The 21,195-nt window shown below is 47.5% G+C and overlaps 2 protein-coding genes across 4 annotated transcripts in view; one reads left to right on the top strand and one right to left on the bottom strand.

The window, feature by feature from the left end:
• Positions 1-3,917, bottom strand: part of EARS2 (glutamyl-tRNA synthetase 2, mitochondrial) — a 35,371-nt gene extending 31,454 nt beyond the window's left edge. Inside the window, exon 1 of one of the 3 annotated variants that reach the window (XM_012464730.3) lies at positions 3,747-3,903. In XM_012464730.3, coding sequence (XP_012320153.2) covers positions 3,747-3,885 — 139 coding nt within the window. In that variant the 5' untranslated portion in view covers positions 3,886-3,903. Of the gene's footprint in view, positions 1-3,431; positions 3,584-3,746 lie in introns of those variants that run through there. The other 2 variants (XM_012464731.3, XM_012464729.2) reach the window with 2 other exon arrangements.
• A 270-nt stretch (positions 3,918-4,187) lies between these two features.
• On the top strand, positions 4,188-20,776 carry UBFD1 (ubiquitin family domain containing 1). The gene is made up of 7 exons (XM_012464734.2): positions 4,188-4,311; positions 4,500-4,829; positions 6,050-6,258; positions 9,096-9,161; positions 9,589-9,694; positions 14,012-14,094; positions 16,876-20,776. Exons 1-7 carry the CDS (start codon positions 4,287-4,289, stop codon positions 16,984-16,986), a joined length of 930 nt encoding a protein of 309 aa, XP_012320157.1. The 5' UTR covers positions 4,188-4,286; the 3' UTR covers positions 16,987-20,776.
• The last annotated feature ends 419 nt before the right edge of the window (positions 20,777-21,195 follow it).

The following is a 21,195-nucleotide window of genomic DNA, read 5'->3' on the forward strand; positions in this document are numbered from 1 at the left end:
TGAGATAGGGTCTCACTGTTGCCCAGGCTGAGGCTGGAGTGCAATGGTGCAGTCACAGCTCCCTGCAGCCCCAATCTCCCAGGCTCAATCAGTCCTCCCACATCAGCCTCCCAAGTAGCTGGAACTACAAGTGTACACCACCACACCTAACATTTGTATTTTCTTTTTGTAGCGGCAAGGTCTCACTGTGTTGCCCGGGCTGGTCTCAAACTCCACTCCTGGGCTCAAGCAATCCTCCCACCTCAGCCTCCTAAAGTCCTGGGATTACCGACATGAGCCACCATGCCTTGCCAAGATTTTCACCTTAAATGCTGGCTTTAAACAGTAACCAAAAGTAGCGTTTGAGTCCACCATCTTTCTCTTCATCAGTTTAAACTCCTAAGATTTTACTTTTTCATCATTCCTATCTGAAAACTGAAAGTTAACAGTTTTTCCAGGGCTGTCATTACCTCTTACCCTACCTTCTTTGGACCAGCCCATAACCCTAAGTTACAATGAGCTCATCTGTATTTATAGGTACAAGAGGTAGCACAAGAGAGGAAACGCTCTTCTGGAGCCAGGCTGACCCTGCTTCAACACTGATGTGTATAACCTTTGGGCAGCTACTGCAAGGCCACCAGAAAACCAGTGAGGTTCAGTGGCACTGTGTCCCGAGTCCCTAAGACAGAAGAGGGACCCAGCTGCTAAAAGCAAGGCCTCTTGGCTGGGCACGGGGGCTCACGCCTGTGTAATCCCAGCACTTCGGGAGGCCGAGGCAGGCGGATCACTAGGTCGGGAGTTCAAGACCAGCCTGGCCAAAATGGTGAAAACCCCATCTCTAGTAAAAATACAAAAATTAGCTGTGCATGGTGGCAGGTGCCTGTAATCCCAGCTACTGGGAAGGCTGAGGCTAAGGCAGGAAAATCGCTTGAACCAGGACCCAGGAGGCGGAGGTTGAAGTGAGCAGAGAGAGCACCACTGCGTTCCAGCCTAGGATACAGAGCGAGACTCTGTTTCAAAAAAAAAAAAAAAAAGAAAGAAAAAAGAAAAAGAAAAAGAAAAAAGGCCTCTTACATCAAGTACACTGGGATTCAAATTGTGCATCCACCCTTTATTAGTTGCTACCCCTTAGGAAGGAACTCTGCTTAACTTTTATGAGCTTCTACTTTCTCATCTGTCAGAGGGATTAAGAGCAAAAAACTTGGAATCTTCCTTATTATAGGGTTGCTCTGAGATCTAAATGCTGACCAAAGTAAACTCACAATTAATTTCAGCTACTGTAATCATCTGTGCCTGACAATTCTTTTATATGTTTATAATCAAAAGCCTTTCCCATATGGGCTTTTCCTGCAAATGAATAAGGAAATGAAAATTATAATCATCATAACAGAGGCTGGTAAGTGCTTTCTTTGTGTATTAGAACTTGCTAAGTGGTTCAGCTGCATGAGCTTAACCCCAAGAGACAGATACCATTATTGGCCCTGTTTTGACAAATGGTAAAACTGAGGCTCAGATTTATTAAATAATTTGCACGTCTAGGCCACCATGCATGGTGGCTTACACTTGTAATCTCAGCACTTTGGGGGGCTGAGGCAGGTGGATCACTTGAACTCAGGAGTTTGAGACAAGCCTGGGCAACATGGCAAAACCCCATCTCTACAATAAAGTACAAAAATTAGCCGGGCGTAGTCGCACGTCTGTAGTGGTAGCTATTCGGGAGGCCGAAGTGGGAGGTTCACTTGACAGAACCAGAAACCTTCTCAAAATAATAATCATAATAATGATAATGATAATAATTTGCACATCTAGTAAGTTATAAATCTAACAAGTGGCGAAGACAGAAATTTGGATCCAGGCAATTCCAAGCCTTGGCATTCTACTGCTTTTCAAAGCAAAGTGTACAATCCAGTGCTGGTTTGAAAACAGTTGTCAGTTCACAATCAAATACAGAAACTCACAGTAAAAGTTTAGAAACTTTGTTGTTGTTTTGTGATGGCGTCTCACTCTGTTGCCCAGGCTGGCATGCAGTGGCACTATCTTGGCTTACTGCAACCTCTGCCTCCTGGGTTCAAGAGATTCTCGGGTGTCAGTCTTCTAAGTAGCTGGGATTACAGGCCTGTGCCACATGCCCGGCTAAATTTTGTATTTAGTAGAGACGGGGTTTCATCATGTTGGCCAGGCTGTAGAAACTCACATAGCAATCTGACAGAATGATTTTTACCTCTGCTAAACCAAATAAAGAGAGATCGGTTTGTATTCTGGCTGTTTCCAAAATTTTATTTTTCTAGTCATTAATTTATATTAATTTTATGCAAATATTGATACATAATTGATTGGAAATTAAAAATCAGCACTTCTACAGTGGATGGTTTGAAAAGCACTGCTCTGGCCAGGTACGGTGGCTCACTCCTGTAATCTCAGCACTTTGGAAGGCCAAGATGGGTGGATCATAAGGCCAGGAGATCGAGACCATCCTGGCCAACATGGTGAAACCCCATCTCTACTAAAAATACAAAAATTAGCTGGGCATGGTGACATGCACCTGTAGTCCCAGCTACTCGGGAGGCTGAGGCAGGAGAAGCCCTTGAACCCGGGAGGCGGAGGTTACAGTGAGCCAAGATCACACCACTACACTCCAGCCTGGGGACAGAGCGGGACTCCGTCTAAAAAAAAAAAAAAAGCACTGCCCTATACTACACTGCCTGCCAGAAAAATCCTGCCACATACAGCTCGGATCTTGCCACAAAGATCCTTGTATGTTCACCCCGGGATCTGGGATGAGAGGAATACCCAATGTAGAAAAGGCAGAAGGTAGCCCTACTGGTGGGAAGCCCCTGACAAGATCTCCAACAGGATATACAATGGGCCTCTGTCACCCTCTAGCTTGCTAAGTTCCCAATAACAATAGCACAGTGCCTTGGTACCTGCGATTTCCTCTACTCAGAAGGTTCCTTCTTTGTGATGGGGTTTCACTCTTGTTGCCCAGGCTAGAGGACAATGGTGCGATCTCAGTTCACTACAACCTCCACCTCTCAGGTTCAAGCAATTCTCTGCCTCAGCCTCTCAAGTATCTGGTATTACAGGTGTGCGCCATCATGCCCGGCGAATTTTGCATTTTTAGTAGAGACAGGGTTTCATCATGTTAGTCGGACTGGTCTCAAATGATCCACCCGCCTCAGCCTCCCAAAGTGCTGGGATTGCAGGCGTGAGCTACCGCGCCTGGCCTCCAGAAGGTTCCTTCTTATAGGCTTTACAAAGCTGGCTCCTTCTTGTCATTTGGATCTCAGCTCAAATGTTACCTGCTCAGTAAGGCCTTCTGAAGCATCCTTCCTAAACCCGTCTCCTATTCTGCTTCATTTCCCGCACGGCACATGTGACTCTAAAATTATTTATTTTTATAGGTGTCCGCGGCAGCCACTGGACTGCAGGCTTCTTGAGAGCAAGGCCCCTACCTTTCTCAATGATCACTGTATCCCAGTGTCAACACCTGGCACACAGTTTGTCGTCAATACACATGTACGGAATGCATGGAAAAAAAGATGGAAAGAGATGGGATGGCACAAAAAAACACAAAGAAATCCCTGGCAATTTAAATTATTTCCGATCCTGCACCTCAGTTTCCGCCTCTGTAGAATGGGCTCCGGCTGCCTTAACCCTTCTCCGCCCGCCCACTCTGACACGACCGGAAAGGATTCATTCGGGAACTTTCGGGGGGCGGAGACGGGACAGGGGGCCGTGGCCTGCAGCGTCACGTCCGCCAAGGTTACCTGTGGGGCTGGGAGCGAACCGCACTCGCACCGCAACCACGGGGTCAGTGCCCAAGTTAGCCTCACGCCGCCCCACGGGGCGGACTGAGGCCGCCAAGGGCCTCCCATGTTGCAGCAGTCTCTTCAGGAGCGCCGCCATGTGGGGTGGAATCGCACACGTGGGCTTCTCCCTGCGTCACTTCCGTGGACTCCTTCCAGCCAATCGGCCTCTGCCACAGCCAGCGCAGCCCTGCCCCTTAAAGTCACAGGCCTCCTAGCGCGAAAGCCCACGCCCCCCTGAACGGCTGCGGCCGCACTCGGCCACCAGGGGGCAGAACCCAGCGAAAGGGCGATTTCCCGGATCCGCCCCCTTCGGCTTGGGAAAGCTAAAGCGTGGCAGGGGCCTGGCCGGGGAAGCGGAGGAGGCGGGTCTCCATAGAAACCTCCACCTGTTTCCGGCCGGGCTGCGAGCGATTAGGGGCTGCTGCGGGGGCCAATCTCAGCCAGCTCGCCTCCTCCCAGCGGCCTCTGCGGGAGCGGTGGGTGTTGTACACAATCATCATGGCGGCGGCCGGGGCCCCGGATGGTGAGTGCGGCGGGGGTGGCGAGTGGTGAGTGCCGGGCCCGGGCCGAGGTTGCCGGCGCTCCTCGGGGGGATGCGGCCCGGCCCGGGAGGGAGAAGCGCGGCTCGGGAGCGGAGGTCCGGTGGCGTCCGGGCAGCGTCCGTTCCCAGGCCCAGCCCGCGGCGAGCGCCCACCCCTAACCCCCTTGCAGGCATGGAGGAACCTGGCATGGACACGGAGGCCGAGACCGTGGCAACCGAGGCGCCCGCGCGGCCCCTCAACTGCGTGGAGGCCGAAACCGCGGCAGAGATGGCGGCCGAGGACTCCGGCGCCGCGCGAGACAGCCTGCAGCCGGCCCCGGCCCAGCCCCCTGGGGACCCTGCGGCCCAGGCCTCGGTCAGCAACGGCGAAGACGCAGGCGGCGGCGCGGGCAAGGAGCTGGTGGACCTGAAGATCATCTGGAACAAGACCAAGCACGACGTGAAGGTCCCCTTGGACAGCACAGGCTCTGAGCTGAAACAGAAGATCCACTCGATTACAGGTAATTTTTGCGGCGCTGACAGCCAGCCTTCCCCACCCCGCCTCCTGATGGCCCTTGCACCGTGCTAGGCACTTGGTGGCTTTCTTTGCATCAGGTCCTCCCATCCTCACAACAGTCTTCTGACAGATACTTGGATGCCCATTACTCAGCTGGGGAAAGAGACTCAAGTTTATAGAGCTAGTAAGTTGTAGAGCTGGGATTCAAGCCTAAGTCTGACGTTTAGGCCTTAGTTTCTCACTAACGTTTCTCTAACATCTCTAATTAAAAAATCACCTAAGGCACTTGTTTTACAGCTTCCGGGCCCTTTCCCAGGAGATTCTGATTCAGTGGGTCTGGGATGTAGCCAGGAATTTATTTTTAGCAAATATCTTAGGTAATTCTCCTAAGTGAAGTTTAGGAAACACTGCTATTGACTTTGATGCTGGTTCTTCACAGTTGATACTGTTCTTAATTTTACCTTGTTTATAGTGCTTTGACGTCTGAATTTTTTTTTTGAGACTGAGTCTCACTCTGTTGCCCAAGCTGGAGTGCACTGACACGATCTCAGATCACTTCAACCTCTGCCTCCCAGGTTCAAGCGATTCTCCTGCCTCAGCCTCCCAAGTAGCTGTTATTACAGGCACCTGCCACCCTGCCGGGCTAGTTTTGTTTTTTTTTTTTTTTTTTAGTATAGACGTGAGTTTCACCGTGTTGGCCAGGCTGGTCTTGAACTCCTGACCTCAGATGATCCGCTCACCTCTGCCTCCCAAAGTGCTAGGATTACAGGCATGAGCCACCACTCCTGGCATTGAAATTTATTGTTTTAAGGCTTCCTACATGTAGTCTTGTAAGCTCCATTAAGAACAGGAGTTTTATCCCTATTGGCTTCTGTAGCTCTGATGTCTGTGGATTCTCAATATTTGAATATGATTGAGGAACAACTTGGAAAGAATGAGAGCTTATATTTATTGAACAGTTACTGAATACTAGGCACCGTACTAAATGCCTTACATTTGTCCTATGTCTTAATCCTTAAAAGAAGTCTATACAGAAGGACTGACTCTCATAAATCTTATGAAGTTCTACAAACTGAGGTTCAGAGGTTGTATATCGCCCAAGTTTACAAAGCTAATAGGTGGTGGAGTCAGTATTCACTTTCTGGCCTGTTACCAAAGAGGTGTGTAGGATCCATACATTTTTCCTTCCTTCCTTTCACTGTCTACTTTCTACCTTTTCCCAAGGTCTCCCACCTGCCATGCAGAAAGTCATGTATAAGGGACTCGTCCCTGAGGATAAGACATTGAGAGAAATAAAAGTGACCAGTGGGGCCAAGATCATGGTGGTTGGCTCCACCATCAATGATGTTTTAGCAGTAAACACACCCAAAGATGCTGTGCAGCAGGATGCAAAGGCCGAAGAGAACAAGAAGGAGCCTCTCTGCCGGCAGAAAGTGAGTCCATCTTGTGCTTCTTGGTCCTGAGAAATTTGAGGCTTTGTCCTCTCGAGCCTTGGCTGGTTATATTCTCCCTAGAATAAGCTCCTTTTTGGACAGGGCCCATGATGGAAATTTATGGCAGCAGTTGGGTGCCGCAGAGTGGAGGTGACAACTACCTGAGATTTGCAACTTTGTCTCATCTGGCGGGTCAGTGTGTCTCAAGTCTAACTACTTTAGGATAAGACTTTGGTAAAGGGAGGCTTCAGACCAGGTGTTAAAAGGAATCAGACATGGGTTTCTCTCTCCTTTTTAGTGCTAGAGAAAAAACCAGTACTAGAAGCCAGCCGTCATTTTGTACAAGTGCTTACATTTGGCTTTTTGGTTTGTGGCTTTCCCCAAGTCCACAGGCCTGGCTAGGCACGGTAATCAACAACTCCTGAAGGTTCCCCTAAAACTGATCATTTCAGGAAGCTGAATGAAGCCGAGTAAGAAGACAGCTACACTTATTTATTTTTTTGTCCTGATCTGTGAAATAGGGGCTTGATTATTCGCATTCTCTGTTCTTTTTTATCAAGAGAGCCTGCCTTGTCTTGTGCTCATCATAGCCATTAAAATTCTTTTATGTAACAAGGAAAAATGAGATTATTTTGCTATACAAGGAACAGGTTGTAAGAATCATCATTTATTGTCTTTTTACCTGGCAAATCCCACTGATTGCTGTGTAGCCTCCTGATCGTTCTTAGTGTTCCAAGGAAAATAGGTGTTCTCAAATGTGTCTGGAGTAGAGTAATAGATCAGCTTGAATCAACATCAGTTTTATTGACCATAGGCACTAAAATGTATGACCAAGAATAAGAGGATGGCACAGTTTGTGTTACAGATCGATAATCCCCCATGTGTGCTTCCAAAACCCCAAAGGAGTCTAAAACTAAGAGTGTTTTTATTAAAAAAAAAAAAAAAAAATTTTTTTTTTTGAGATGGAGCTTTTCATTCTTGTTGCCCAGGCTGGAGTGCAGTGGTACCATCTTGGCTGACTGCAACCTCTGCCTCCCAGGTTCAAGCAATTCTTCTGCCTCAGCCTCCCAAGTAGCTGGGATTACAGGCATGCACAACCATGCCTGGCTAATTTTGTATTTTTAGTAGAGGCGGGGCTTCACCATGTTGGTCAGGCAGGTCTCTAACTCCTAACCTTGGGTGATCCATCCCCCTCGGCCTCCCAAGTGCTGGGATTACAGGCGTGAGGCACTGTGCTTGGCCATGTTTTTATAAATTTAACAGCAAAACCTGACCAGAATTAGTGTGAATTTTCCTCTTTGGTGATAAGGTACTGCCCTGGACCCCACAGAGAAGATTGTGTTACATATTTTAAAACAATATTACCTTTGTAAAACTCCTAAAACTCTTAAAGTTTAAAACTCTAGGGTTTGAGATAAGGGGTTGTAGAACTATATTAATTATCTAAAAGGTGTTGATTTGGAGACTTCACCCCCACATATGGGTTGTTATGTCTTAAAACCGATTGAGTTCATTCTCACATTCCTATCGTCCTCTCCCACGTGTATGGAATAGTGAAATGCCAGTGTATCAGGAGTAGTCCCACTGGTCACACCCTTGGAGCGTAGCATGCCTCCTAAATACAGGTTTTGAGTTACTAATGGTAGCTTGACAGGCCTAGAACTGTTCTCCACAATACAGGAAATCTTGTTCAAAAGGTACTTGAAAGGTGTGACTCGAATTATACTTCCAGCCCATGCTGCTGTGTTTCATTGAGGCCAATTATGAGACATCACATGACCTAATGAGAGGGATATAGTCCCTTGGATTTTTATCAGCTTGTTAAGGGGTCTGGGACTGATGTCTGGAGTGACTGTTTGCTAGCAGTCTGGCAGTGCTGAGTTTATTCCTCCCAGAGGGATTCTGCCATGCCAGTGAGGATTTGGGCTGGCTTATGGCTACCTGGTGCTTACATTTGATTAAATTTTTACCTTATATCCATTCATTGCCCCATAGTTCCAGCTTTACTATGCAGTGGCTGTGCCTGTAAGGCCACAGATGGAGAAGAAGGAAGAACTCAGGCATTTGGGCCAGGCAGGAGAGCTGTTTAAGGGGCCCTGAACTTGGAATCCTTAAAGAGCTGCCTCAGAGTTCTTGGGGCAGGTGGGAGGGGAGGAGTTTAGAGGCTTCTTAATGTTAGGTTATAGAGTAATTTGCATTTCTGACTGAAAGGTGGCTCCTACAGGTTCCTGTTTAGCTGGAGTTAAGGGTAGGGCAGTGGGGAAAATGTCTGCAGTGGGCTAGGTTTCCATTTGTTGAAGAGCTGCTCCTTCTAGGCAGTTAGACCGATTATCAACATGTTGTAGTGTTCTCTGGGAGTTTAAGTTGAAACAGGTGGGTGCCTTTTTTTTTTTTGCTAGGAGAGCAACACCCTTTGTGGCTCTCTTTAGCTTACTGGTTTAATTATTTCAGGGGTGAATTTTTTTTCGAGGGGAGAAGGGCAATCTGGAAATCCCATTTATTCTAGAACTTTGATATCTAATATGGTAGGTAGCTATATGTGGCTGGTTAAAATGAAATGAAATTAAGAATTTAGTTCCTTAGTCATACTGGCCGCATTTCAAGTGCATAATAGGCACAATAGTAGATAGTGGCTCGCATAGGTACAGAACATGTTCATCTCCCCAGAAAGTTTTTCGGGACGGCATTGTTCTGTAGTTTCAAAGGATCCTTGGTCTGTCGTCATTAAAAGCTTTTGAGCCAAAACACTAAGGCTTTCTTTATCCCTTGTTTCAAAGGAATAGTATACGACTAAACGTAGTCAGCTGTTTCATTTCATTCTCTTTTCTGATTTACAGCAACACAGGAAAGTGTTGGATAAAGGAAAACCTGAAGATGTGATGCCATCTGTTAAGGGTGCCCAGGTAAGGCAGATTTCTTTGTGAGCATTCTGAAAATGAGCCGGTCCCACCTTCTAACTTGAGGTTCCTCCAATCCTGTCCCTTCTCTTTTTTCGAGACAGAGTCTTGCTCTGCCGCCCAGACTGGGGTGCAGTGTGGTGATCTTGGCTCACTGTAACCTCTGCCTCCCAGGTTCAAGTGATTCTCATGCCTCAGCCTCCCGAGTAGCTGGGATTACAGGTGCGCACCACCACACCTGGCTAATTTTTCTATTTTTAGTAGAGACGGGGTTTTACCATGTTGCCCAGGCTAGTTGAACTCCTGATCTCAGGTGATCCGCCTGCCTTGGCCTCCCAGTGTGCTGGGATTACAGGCGTGAGCCGCCGCGCCTGGTCCCTTCTCTTTTTTTTGGACCATCCCTCTGTCTCTTACCATGCTCTTGTGCTTTCAGGAGCGCCTGCCAACGGTACCCCTGTCCGGCATGTACAATAAGTCCGGAGGAAAAGTGAGACTCACCTTTAAGCTAGAACAAGACCAACTGTGGATTGGCACTAAAGGTATGTTCATCCTTGCCTCCTTGCTGGCCTGCTGCCTGCCTCTGGCACCCAGCAGCACTCACATTGTGGAGTGCAATTCTGCCCCTCTTTCTGAAACCTCTCTCTACACTGTGCTTTGCGTGCTTCTGCCTTTTTTTTTTTTTCTTTATAAATAGAGATGGGGTTTCTCCATGTTGGTCAGGCTGGTCTCGAACTCCCAACCTCAGGTGATCTGCCCGCCTCGGCCTCCCACAGTGCTGGGATGACAGGCGTGAGCCACCACACCCGGCCGCTTCTGGCTTTTAAATTTGCTTTTAGATGCTCGCCTTTTGTTTGGACCCTTTTCTTACTGTTTTTAGTCTGATTTCAGGGCTGATCCACCAAACATTGGCTCTTCAGTTGCACACAAATTCAGAGGCCCCAAACATGGCCCAAGGGCCAAATCTGGTCCACAGACAAGGCTTTTGTGGGATGACACACAATCCGTAAAATCGGAAGATTTCACTTAATCTGTTTTTTGTTTTGTTTTTGTTTTTGTTTTGGCTTCTCTTGAAAAATCAAATAATCTGGCCCTTTGGGGCCTGCATTCTCACGTGGCATCGACCCACTAGAGCCGAGTGGTAGTTTCCAGTGGGCCATGCTACAGTCCTCATAGTCCCGTTTATCTTAGAAGTAGCCAGCTTTGTTCATTCGTCACCTGCCTGGCCCCTGTAGGTCAGAGTTTGACCCTATAGTGGGTGAAGTTTTCCTAACCGCTGCCTAGGAACCTGCCTTTCCCTCCCCTCCTGGTTGCCCTCTGCCTGCCCCACCCTAGCCTGTGCACGGTGTCTGGATCAGCCTTACTGTTTGCTGGGAAGTGTCTCTGACTGTCCTCCCTCTCCGCTCCCCCAGATGCTTACAAAGTCTTTTCAGTTACACTGCAGAACTGTCTGTCCCTTTCTTTGCTACACTGTTGCACCAGTTAATGTTCCCAAGCATCTTTAAACCTGGTCTATTCAAAACAAGTTACCCTATTGCACTGCCCCATCTGTGTTTTCCTCTGTGCTGTCCATCTTGCCTACTGCTTTTTGTCATGGGTACCTGTGCTCAAGAACCGTTGGCTCTTTAAGGACATGTTCCAATGCCTAACCATAGCGTTCAGTGTTCTCAACACTGGGCCTTAGTTTAAATTTTGGTTCCAGCTTCCGGCCCGTTTGCCCTGTGGTCCCCTGTGTATTTCAGCCGCATCTCTCTGTGAAACTCCCAGTGTGCTTTGCACAGCTCCTTGTCTTTGCTCATGCTGTGCCCTTACCTGGAATGCCTTCTGCCCATTCTTTGTTTTTAATAAAGTCATCCAAGGCCCTACTTAAATGTCCTCTCCGAATGAAGCCTTCCTTGGTTCTCCCCCGACCCTCCAAATGACTTGCTGCCGCTTCTGTTCATAGAGCGCTTCATTTATATGCCCAGAGCACTCATGACTCTCTGACTTGTCTGTCCCCGTTAGATTCCTGGAGGGAACCGAACATGCCTAAATCACCTGTTTCTGGCCAGCACTGTAGGTATTCAGTGTTCGAGGTAAATGCTAAAGAGAAGTATAGGGGGTCCCATCATCTGAGGTTCATTGGTCTCAGGGACAGGCCATTTAGTGAGACTCCACTTAAAATGAGACCAAGTTTTATAGAGAATAATAGGGGCGGGGTGGTGGGGAGAGAGATTTTTTAAACATCTAAAACACAAAAATCAATATTCAACCCTATACTGATTCTTAAAGTGAACAAAAATTGAAATGCCAAAAACGCTTGAGTTTTCTATCAATTTTACAATAACTTGCTGTTTTCTTCATTTCACATTCAACTCTAATTGCATGGGCAAAGCAAGTTTGCAGAATATCTGAGCGTTCCCCCCAGTTTTTGCAGGGGCCTTTGAACCCTCTGCTGGACGATTCTCTTCTGCAGATGCTGTCCCATCTCCCATCTTGTCAGTATTTAGCTACCCAGCCTCTGTTGACTTTGCAGGTGATTTTGCTTAGTTCTATCTCATCGCATTCACTTGCTGAAGTGCATAGACTTCCTGCCTCTTGCTGGACTTCTACTTTTGCTTGTGGACAGCCTTATTTGAAGGCAGTTGCTAAGGCTGATCTGGAAAGACCCTGCCATGAGGATAGGTGCAGGCAGAGAGGTCTGGATGGGAACCAAGTCTGGAAGTGCTTATTGGTTCCTCGGGGATATATTTTTGTATCAGGAAGTTGTATAGGGAATGCATCATAACTGCAAGAACTGATAGAACAAGAACCTCCTGACCCTGTATTGGAGGTTTTCTTTTTACTAGCAGGAGCAGCCGCCTTCCTGCTTTGGCCTGAAAGCAGAGTTGTAGAAGAAACTCAGTATGTTGGGGCTTTGGAGCCCTTGAAAGCCTCGTTACTCACCAGCCTTGTCGAGGAGCATGGCCCTGAACTGTTCATGTCTTCTAGGGTTGACCAAGGCTGAGATTTTCATTCCCACCCAGAGCACTGTACCTCTGGAGCCCAAGGGGCAGGCACTCTTCCCAGTTGCCCGGGAGTCCTGTCATCTGAGTGTCATAAGCACTCATAGGAGGACAGCTTGTTCTGGGAGTTGGCTACTATAGCCACTGGCTTCATCTTTCTGCTGGCAAGAAGAAGCGGCTATGGAATGACCATCCCAGCAGCGAGTTGACCTCTCCATGGGGCGCTTTGCTGAGTAAGTGACCCTTAAGGGCTGCTACTCTTGACTAAACTCTCCTAGCTTGTGTAGGAGGAGGCAGTACTAACAGCTTCAAAAGAATGAGAACAAGCTCCAGGCAGGAAATGTGAAACCGCTCGGGGAGAGCATGTGCCCCGCTCGTAGGAAAGTTATATCTGGCTGGTGGTCTGATGTCGTGATCAGGAGTGTGGGTCCAGAAATGCCCAATTTTCAGACTTTTCAAGAGAAGCCAGAAATCTGTTAGATATTTTTGTGTGAAATCTCCAGACGTTTCAGGATGAAAGGTGTTTTACAAGTTTCCATCTTAAAGACAACTGCTGCCCAGGTCCTGCTTTGTGGACCGCTGTTGTAGAGCCACTAAAAGTCCAAACCTAAATGAACAGCTTGAGGTCCCTCTTCCCCAGCCCCCATTTTTGAGAGACTGAGGCCCACAGAACTGAAGTAAAATGTCCTAAGTCCCCAGCTAGACCAGATCCCTGGTCTCTGAATTCCCAGTCTGTTTGGCCAGTTTATCTACTTTAGAGTCTACCTTTCCAGATTTTTCCTCCTGCAAAGGCTGCAAGTTTTTTTCCACTTGGTTTAGCTGTTTGCTGAGCCTCCGCGCCCCGTCCCTGAGGTGTGTACCGCTCCAGGGTGGTCATGTCCTGTTGTGCAGGTGCAGCACACCCCCGACCTCACCCGGACCCGCTTCACTTGGCTCATTCGCAGCAGTCTCATCTCCAGGCATCCCTTGCTGCCCCCTCTCTCTTACCTGCCATCCTCCTCAAACTTGCCTCAGTGTCTTCTGACCCCATGTCATCAGTGGTATCTCAAGTGTTAACACAAGAGGTTTTAAATGTTTTATGAAGTTCTCCTAAAAGTGTGAATATGGAGGTGGGAGGACCCGGGGAGGGAGGTTGGGGAAGGGAGCAGGGTCATGATATAGAATCTAGCCCTAAAGCCCAGGCACTCCCATTCCCTTGTGAGAGCCACAGAGGAACATGTTGCCTCTCCCTCTTAGGCCTCTTGACTCTCCCTACTGCCCAACACCTTAGCCAGTGCTGGGCTTGCATAAGGTTACAAAGGAATTTCTTGGATATTTATTTTATTTTACTTTTTATTTTTCGAGACAGAGTTTCGCTCTTTGGCCCAGGCTGGAGTGAAGTGGTATGATCTCAGCTCACTGCAACCTCCGCACCCTGGGTTCAAGCAATTCTTCTGCCTCAGTCTCCCGAGTAGCTGGGATTACAGGCGCCCGCCACCACGCCTGGCTAATTTTTTGTATTTTTAGTAGAGATGGGGTTTCACCATGTTGGCCAGGCTGGTCTAGAACTCCTGATCTCAGGTGTCCACCCACCTTGGCCTCCCAAAGTGCTAGGATTACAGGCGTGAGCCACCGTGCCTGTCTTTCTTGGATATTTATTAACCATCAAACTTTAAAAAATAATCCTGGGGAAAACACATCTCTGCCCTCAGAGACCTTTACCATTGCCAAACCCTGTTTCCCACTTGCTCCTATGGAGTTCCCAGCTCACACACAGGGCCCTAGGTACATGGGACCAGTCAGTCCCACAGCCACCAGCCCTGACGAGGGACTGCTAAGTCAGGGGAGTTAGAACGGAGGGCCTTTGAATAATCACTGTAATCCCTCTCAACTTAGAGCGGACTGAGAAATTGCCCATGGGCTCCATAAAAAATGTGGTCAGTGAACCTATCGAAGGACATGAAGACTACCACATGATGGTAAGTAGCACTGGCTGAGTCCAGCCCCTTGCTAGACTCTTACTTCACCTGGCAGGAAACAGTTTCAGCTGAGCTTGTTTCATGGAAGAAAATGTAGTCTCCAGAAGATGCACTGTTTTAAGACCCTCATGTTTTCTTCATCCACTTAGACCTTAATCCGTGGTCTCTATTCCTAGTTCTGTTTCTTTTGCACACAGCCCCCCGCCACACACACTCATACCTTCCATCAGTTTAAAGGGGATGTGTCTTCTCTTACCTCTTAGAAAAGTCTCTTTTGCCTCCCTCTTGCAATGTGGTGTTTTTAGACGAGGAAAATAAATAAAAGGAGGAATAGTTTGTGGAATTTCATTAAAAGTTTTGTCTTGCATGTAAAACAAAACCTGCCCCTAGCCTTGGTGTTGGTGAGGGCTCCAGACAACCTGTTTTCTGTAATAATGTTGCCGCTCTTCCCAGGCACAGTGGTTGAGGGCCTCGTGGGGAGGACAGGCTCTCTGGAGCATCTGTTTTGCAGAGGCCACTCTGTGGAGAGACAGAATGTTTGGAGGCCATCTGCAAGTGTGCAGAACGAAGCCAAAAATTTATTCATCCGATAAAATGAGCAGCTTAGGCAAAGTTTCCAGAATTTTCCCAGCACTCTTTGCAGGGGCCACATTGGCAACAAAGTTGATTCTGCAGTTGCCATTTGGACCTGGCCTGAGCAGCTGTGGTGTGAGGGTGGGGCCTCCTGCCGTTGTTCATTCCAGGAGGCAGGCCTTTCAGTGTGCATTCCATAGGGATGAAGCCACATCGGCCCCATCCCAGGGAGAAGGAGGAACTAATGGTTTGACCTGTGGGTTACCAAGTTAGATGTGTTGGAAGATTTTCTTGCTATAAAATAAATGAAAGGGGCTTAAAGTATGGTGGGGAAGGGAGGCAGCCCTGTCCCTGTCCTGCCCAGGGCTGCTAGCAAGGCCGTAGCTGGGAGTGCAGGCCCTAGGCTGCAGGGCCTCTGGGGTTTTGCCTTCTGGAAGTGATGATGACATCACTGGGGCTTCTCTCAGGCCCCCTGGCAGCCCTTCCACCCCTACTCTCTCTGCAGTCTTTATTACAAGGTTTGCAGACAGATTGGTTTCACCTGGTCAGTTACTATTTTCTGTTTTAACAGTTGGACTTGAATGTTTTTAACTGGGCCCCACCACTCCTTTTTGAGTAATTTGTGTTGCCAGTTGCACCCTGTGGGGTTTGAAAGCAGCCTGGAGGTACGGAGTCCAAGGAAGTTGAGTAGACTGTTTTGGACATTGGTGTGGATGGGTAATGACTTAGTATTTCACTGAAATGTTCATTTCTCTCGAGTCATTTCTGGCAGAGGATAGTTCTAATTAGCCCCCTTCTCTTATCCAAACACCTCTACCTTTGTCCTAATGAAAGTACTTACTTTCCTCTTTGTGCAGATGCCATTTCTCTAGCTACATTAACGTGTCATCATTCACAGTTGGAAAACTGTGGCTGTGCTTTTTCATTTTTAGAGAAATGTTTTTAAAATACAGAAAAGAGGCTGAGCGCAGTGGCTCACGCCTGTAATCCTAACACTGGGAAGCCGAGGGGATGAATCACTTGAGGTCAGGAGTTCGAGACCAGCCTGGCCAACATGGTGAAACCCCATCTCTACTAAAAATACAATAATTAGCTGGCCAAGGTGGCACATGCCTGTAGTCCCCGCTACTTGGGAAGCTAAGGCAGGGGAATCGCTTGAATGTGGGAGGCGGAGGTTGCAGTGAGCTGAGATTGCACTGCTGCACTCCATCCTGGGCAACAGAGCGAGACCCCAGTCAGAAAAAAGAAAATACAGAAAAGGACAAAGAATAATAACTGTCACAAACTCATATATCCATCACTGAGAAGTGGCAAATTATCAATATTTTATAGCTTGATTTAAATTTTTTTTTAAATAAAAGAAATAGTTTCTTCACAGCAATGATGGCCCCACTTCTTCCCCTTCCCCCATTACCATCGTCCTGTGTCATGTGCGTCCTTCCCATTTATTCATTCTTTTATTTACACGAACATTCTTTTATTTATCCATGACAAGATGGAGTATTGTTTCGTGCTTCCAGTTTTCGTAAATGGTATCATGGTATATGTATTGTTTCACAATTTTCTTATCTTTGGTTCAACATAAGAATCTGTCATTTTCCTCTTTAAATTCCTCTAATTGTTGAAAGAAAAAAAAATCTGTTAGAGTTCCATATGGACCCAGTTGATACCTCTTTAAAAAGAACCCCAGTATTGGTGTGACTAGGCCTTGTCACTTTGAATTATGCATTTCTTTACTGATAGATATGTAGGTTGTTGCCAGGTTTTTGTGGTTTCAGACAGTGCTGCAATGAACACCTGTTTTCTTGAGCATGTGTGACAGGTTTTCTAGGGCAGTGGTTTTCAAGCGTGGTCTCTGGATCGGTAGTGTTGCATCACCTGGGAGCTTGCTAGTTTCTCAGGCCCCACCCAAGACCTCCCTAAATTAGAAACTTCTAGCAGGGGTGGAGGTGCTGATCCGTGTTCCAACAAGCCGTCTGGATGGCTCTGATGCTCACTCAAGTTTGAGAACCGCTGCTTTAGGGTTGGCTCTGCGTAACCCTCACCGTGCCTGTTTTTTTTTTGATTAGGAGAATGCTCCCTATGTGCAAAGTCTTGGTTTTTCTTCCCTTTTTAATTAACTCACATCCCAACCCTCCCCCATTTTTGTTCTGCTGCTTGGTCTCCCGACCTCTGAAGTACCGCTTGGTTTTCCTTTTTCCTTTCCAGGCGTTTCAGTTGGGCCCCACGGAAGCCTCTTACTACTGGGTGTACTGGGTTCCAACTCAATATGTGGATGCAATCAAAGACACTGTGCTGGGGAAATGGCAGTATTTTTGAAAGCACTTTCACCTCTGGCCCAGGAGACTGACCCAAAGTGAAGGACATTGCCGGGAGAGGCCTGCAGCATCCCTGGATTTCAGAGTTCTGGAACTTTGTTCACAAAAAATCTATATTCAATCTAAGGTGATGTGGTGACTGAAGCCAGAGGTGATGTACTTTCACCATTAGCTTAATTTTAACTTAAAATTACCAGTTCCCTTTCTTGCAGTCAGCTTCATACCATTTTTAAAGTCCATACGATGGAAATCAATAAATCTGAATTCCGAACATGTTGTGTGGAATACTCTTAAGTGTGTTTGAGAGTAGATCTACCAATTATGTTGACAAGGGAATGATCAAAAGCTTTTTTTTTTTTTTAGCAGTTTCAATTGAAATATTTTCATACATCTTTGGTTGCAAACATTTGGACTGCATTGTGGTTAGTTGGGGTTTTTTTCCCCTTTTTTGTATAAAATTGTATGCAAAATGCGGGGGGGTTAGTAAGCCATATATTTCTGTCCATTGATTCAGATTTAATTCTTTCCCTTTTTAATTCTCTTGCTTCCTCGATTTGAGTTTTTGTTTTAAGAACCCAAAGATATCAGTTCCTCTTTTAGTACCTCATTGATGCTTCCTCTCCTGGGCTCCCTCCCGCCGTGCTGCTGCTGCCTGTGAACGCACGGTGGGAGAGGAAGAGCTGCTCCGTCTTGGGCAGGGAGCTCTCACACTTGCTGTGGTGTTCGTTGAGCAGCAGAGTCTCTCCCAGTGACTCCTGTCTAAACGTCTTGCCCTTTGGGCCGCGATCTCCGAGGAGTTCCATTGCTGGTTGGATGATTGTCTGCACCCCTCACTGAGCTTGGCCTAGAGGCCCAGCCCAGCATGGTTGTGCCTGGGCTGTGCCCCTCAAAAACCCCAGCTCCCAGGCAGACAGAGGCCTCTTCCAGGAGGAGCCAGGTAGGAGATAGACTATACAGCCATACAGCTGCAGATCCAGATAACCTTCTTTATTTGGAAGTTTTCAAGAAATTCTTAAGCAGTCCAAGGATGATTTCAATTACACTTCTCCATTGGGTCCTTCTGCTCATCCATTCAGTTCAAGTGTCCTTTATCCCAGGTTCAGAGACGCTGCCTTTCTCGAGAAGACGACATCTGATGCCAGCAGGTTGGCCGTTGTTATTGAACAACGAAATGGGATAAATTGCTTTCATGATTAGCTCACCCTCTTCTGGTTTTAGCCCTTCTGTTCTTTGTACACGTGAACTTCTGTCATCTCCTTCTGGCTTGGTTGCCTCTGACGGGAGGGAAAGTCTCTTGGTAAATGATCTCCTTTGTGCTGTGTGCTGTTTCTCTGCTGCCGTCTTTGCAGTTCTCCTCTCACTGGTTGCAGGCTCTCATAGTAAGGTTTGGCGAGAAATGTTCCAAATGTCACATTTTGAATCCTAGGCTGTCACCCCTCATTCTGTGAAACGTATTAGCATGTGTTCGCCCAAGATGACTATTCCTTGTGAGCCAGTTGATGATATTCTACGCCCTTCCCTTCTAAGCCGTAGTTCAGGAATCCAGCCCACATAGCCAGACTCTTGCTTTCCATGGTGTAGTCAATGCCAAGTGATGCATCGAGGCAGGAAAATCTACTCTCTGCTTTTTTGGGGGCAATTAGTACATTTGTGAAGTGCAGCATCCAAGAAACTGCCTGTTTTCCATCCCTTGAAAAAGGAGCGATCATTGCAGCTTTTCTGTCCTTGTCGGCCTGCAGTTCCTGGGGAAAAGAGTGTGTCTGAGCTACTTGTCCAAGCCTCTGTCTGCAGGTGACAGGCTTCGGGGGAAATGAGATGCATTAAGTAGAACATCATCTCGGGTCAGACACTGCCCTTTTGTTTGCCAATGCCTCAGTCCTAGAGACTTGCCCTGACAGTGCCACACGCCTCCTTTTGATCTCTCAGAGCAGGCGGCTCCATCCCCAGACTGGCCTGGCTGCTCTCCAAGGCCCCTCCACGTGCTCCCCTTTATTGCCCCGTTCTTGTGGCTCACTGGGCCACTTGGCCTCCCTTCTTGCCAGTGACATCGAGCGTTCCGTCATCTCCCCGCTCCCCAGGGGCCAACTGCTTCTCACTCAGGCTGGTGTCATTTCAAGAGGACCAAAGCCTGCGTGAGCCTTTTTATTTTCAGTAAAATGGTGCTTTTTTCCTTACTTCGAGATACTATATATAAATAATAATGTAAATGACACCTTTTCATACGGAGCTGTTTGAGTATTGCTTTACAGAGCTCACTAAATCAGCTTCAGCAATCTTGAGCTCTGTGGCTCCTCACCCTGTCCGCATGGAAGACCTTGCTGGAAGCTCTCGGAGAGCAGACATACCACCAGAAGCCACTGGGAGAAGTGTTTGCGATCCATGTCTGGGCCACAGTAGTTTTCACTGTTTACTCAGTTCTGTGAGCAGTCTCTTCATATATTTCTTACAGTCCAGAGTGTACTGACTAAATCTGTGTAAGCAAACTGAAATACTCTTTCTCTTAGGTAGCGTCACAGTGTTTTTTTTTCCTCAGGATAATTTCTATACAATTTCCTCACTGTCAGAGAGGACCAGATCTTTCCCTCACTGTGGCAGGGGGCATGCAGGTGGATAAAGGAAGAGCTGGTTTCCAGAGAGTGACTGTAACAGCGCTGAGTCAAAGCTAGAGATGAGGGTGGTGGCTGTCTCTTACACATTGGACACCTCTCAGAGCCTCCTGAGGGGCTTCTTTCTCTTCTAGAATCTGTCCCGTGATCCTCCCGCGGGTTCTGGCTCACAGACGTCATCATGCCTTTCTTTCTTTCCCTGAGGCGCCTTGGCAGAAGAACGTGACCCGTGAGCCAGGTCTTCATCAGCTCTGCTTCAGATCACAGAACGTAGACAGACTCGCGAGTTGCTGGAACTCTTTGGTATTAAGTGTTTGAATCTATGATGGGCCTTTTGCAAGTAGCGTTAGCTCTTTTTAATTGAAGTTGAACTGAGCTAAGGATGCACTTTCTTGTGGACATAGAAGGGGTCCGCGTGAGGCCCTGAGTAGGCTCCTTAGTTGCTGCTTTACCTGATGAGGGCCAAAGAGATTAACTCTGCCTCGTTGCCATGTCTCAGAAAAGTTGCCATATTTCACCCAGAAGGGGCTCGTTTTCCTCTTACTCTTACTTTAACCATGTGCCTGGAGGAGCCGTTCTGGGCTCTTGCACTTCCCCAGCCTTTCTTTGCCAGGGGCAGAGAAGGGAAAGCGGGTAGATTGAGTGTGCCAAGGGCCGTGCAAGGGCAGGCTTGCTTTCCACCCGTCTGCTGAGGGAGCCCTTTCCTCTCGCTCCTTGCCTCTGTTCACACCTGTTGTCTTGGAAAAGGATGGTCCCTTTGTCTTAAGGCTTTGTGATAAAGTCATCTCCAGTTAGCATCGGCACCTGTTTCCTTTGTAATAGTGCCTGGCGGCCTTTCTGAAGTTACAGGTGGTTGGGAGCCCTCTCAGATGCAGAACATCTGGTAGACTGACCTGCCAGGCTGGGTGGTTCTACTGCTTTCTCAATTTCTAAGAACCATTTTTTTCCTTAAAGAGTTCTGCAGAATTATTTGACAATATATGTGAGTACCATGTTTCCTTGTGGTGTACGCTCTGTTCTGGTTTCTGTTTTTAAATCAAATGCCTGTTTGGGAGGAGATGAACGTATTTAGTCTATTAGATTTGCGCTGCTGGATTTTTTTTTTTAAAGTGTAACCTTGACTAGCTGTCTTATTGTTTATCCTGTAAGATTAGTCTATCGATTAAAGTTTGATAATTAACTGCGTCTCTTTTTCCTTCCAATTCTTCAAGCGCCTAATTCACACTGGGGATTAACCAACATTTGGAATTGGGGCCAAAGCCATTTCTTTGCCAGTTGTGGTCTTATTTGACTTTAAGTATATCCAAATTTATTCTCTGCTGAAACAGCTGACATTGACTCTGTAATGGTGGAGGTGACCAGGGTGGCAGTGAGCCACACTCCTGCTAGAGTGGCATGGTCTGCTCCTTGGTCGGCCCTGGCCTCTCCACATGTTGGAGGGGAAGCTGCCTCCCTGTACTCACACCTCCTGACCAGTGCCTTGGGCAACCCCACCTGGCCATTCAGCCTTCGAGGACATGTTTTATAAAACACTGAGATTGGAGCTACAGATTTAGCCACAAGCTACAAAGACCCAGGAGCCAGGAAGGAGGAAAATCTGTTAC

The sequence above is a fragment of the Aotus nancymaae genome, unplaced genomic scaffold (genome assembly GCF_030222135.1).
Source record: "Aotus nancymaae isolate 86718 unplaced genomic scaffold, 86718_ANA_hifiasm-v0.15.2.pri h1tg000049l, whole genome shotgun sequence".
In the NCBI taxonomy this organism is placed as follows: domain Eukaryota; kingdom Metazoa; phylum Chordata; class Mammalia; order Primates; family Aotidae; genus Aotus; species Aotus nancymaae.

Excerpts from the sequence above, each read along its gene's own strand:
- UBFD1 (XM_012464734.2), top strand. The coding sequence starts at position 4,287 with ATGGCGGCGGCCGGGGCCCCGGATG. Across the intron at positions 4,830-6,049 it reads GAAGATCCACTCGATTACAG|GTCTCCCACCTGCCATGCAG; the intron begins GTAATTTTTGCG and ends CCTTTTCCCAAG. Across the intron at positions 6,259-9,095 it reads AGCCTCTCTGCCGGCAGAAA|CAACACAGGAAAGTGTTGGA; the intron begins GTGAGTCCATCT and ends TCTGATTTACAG.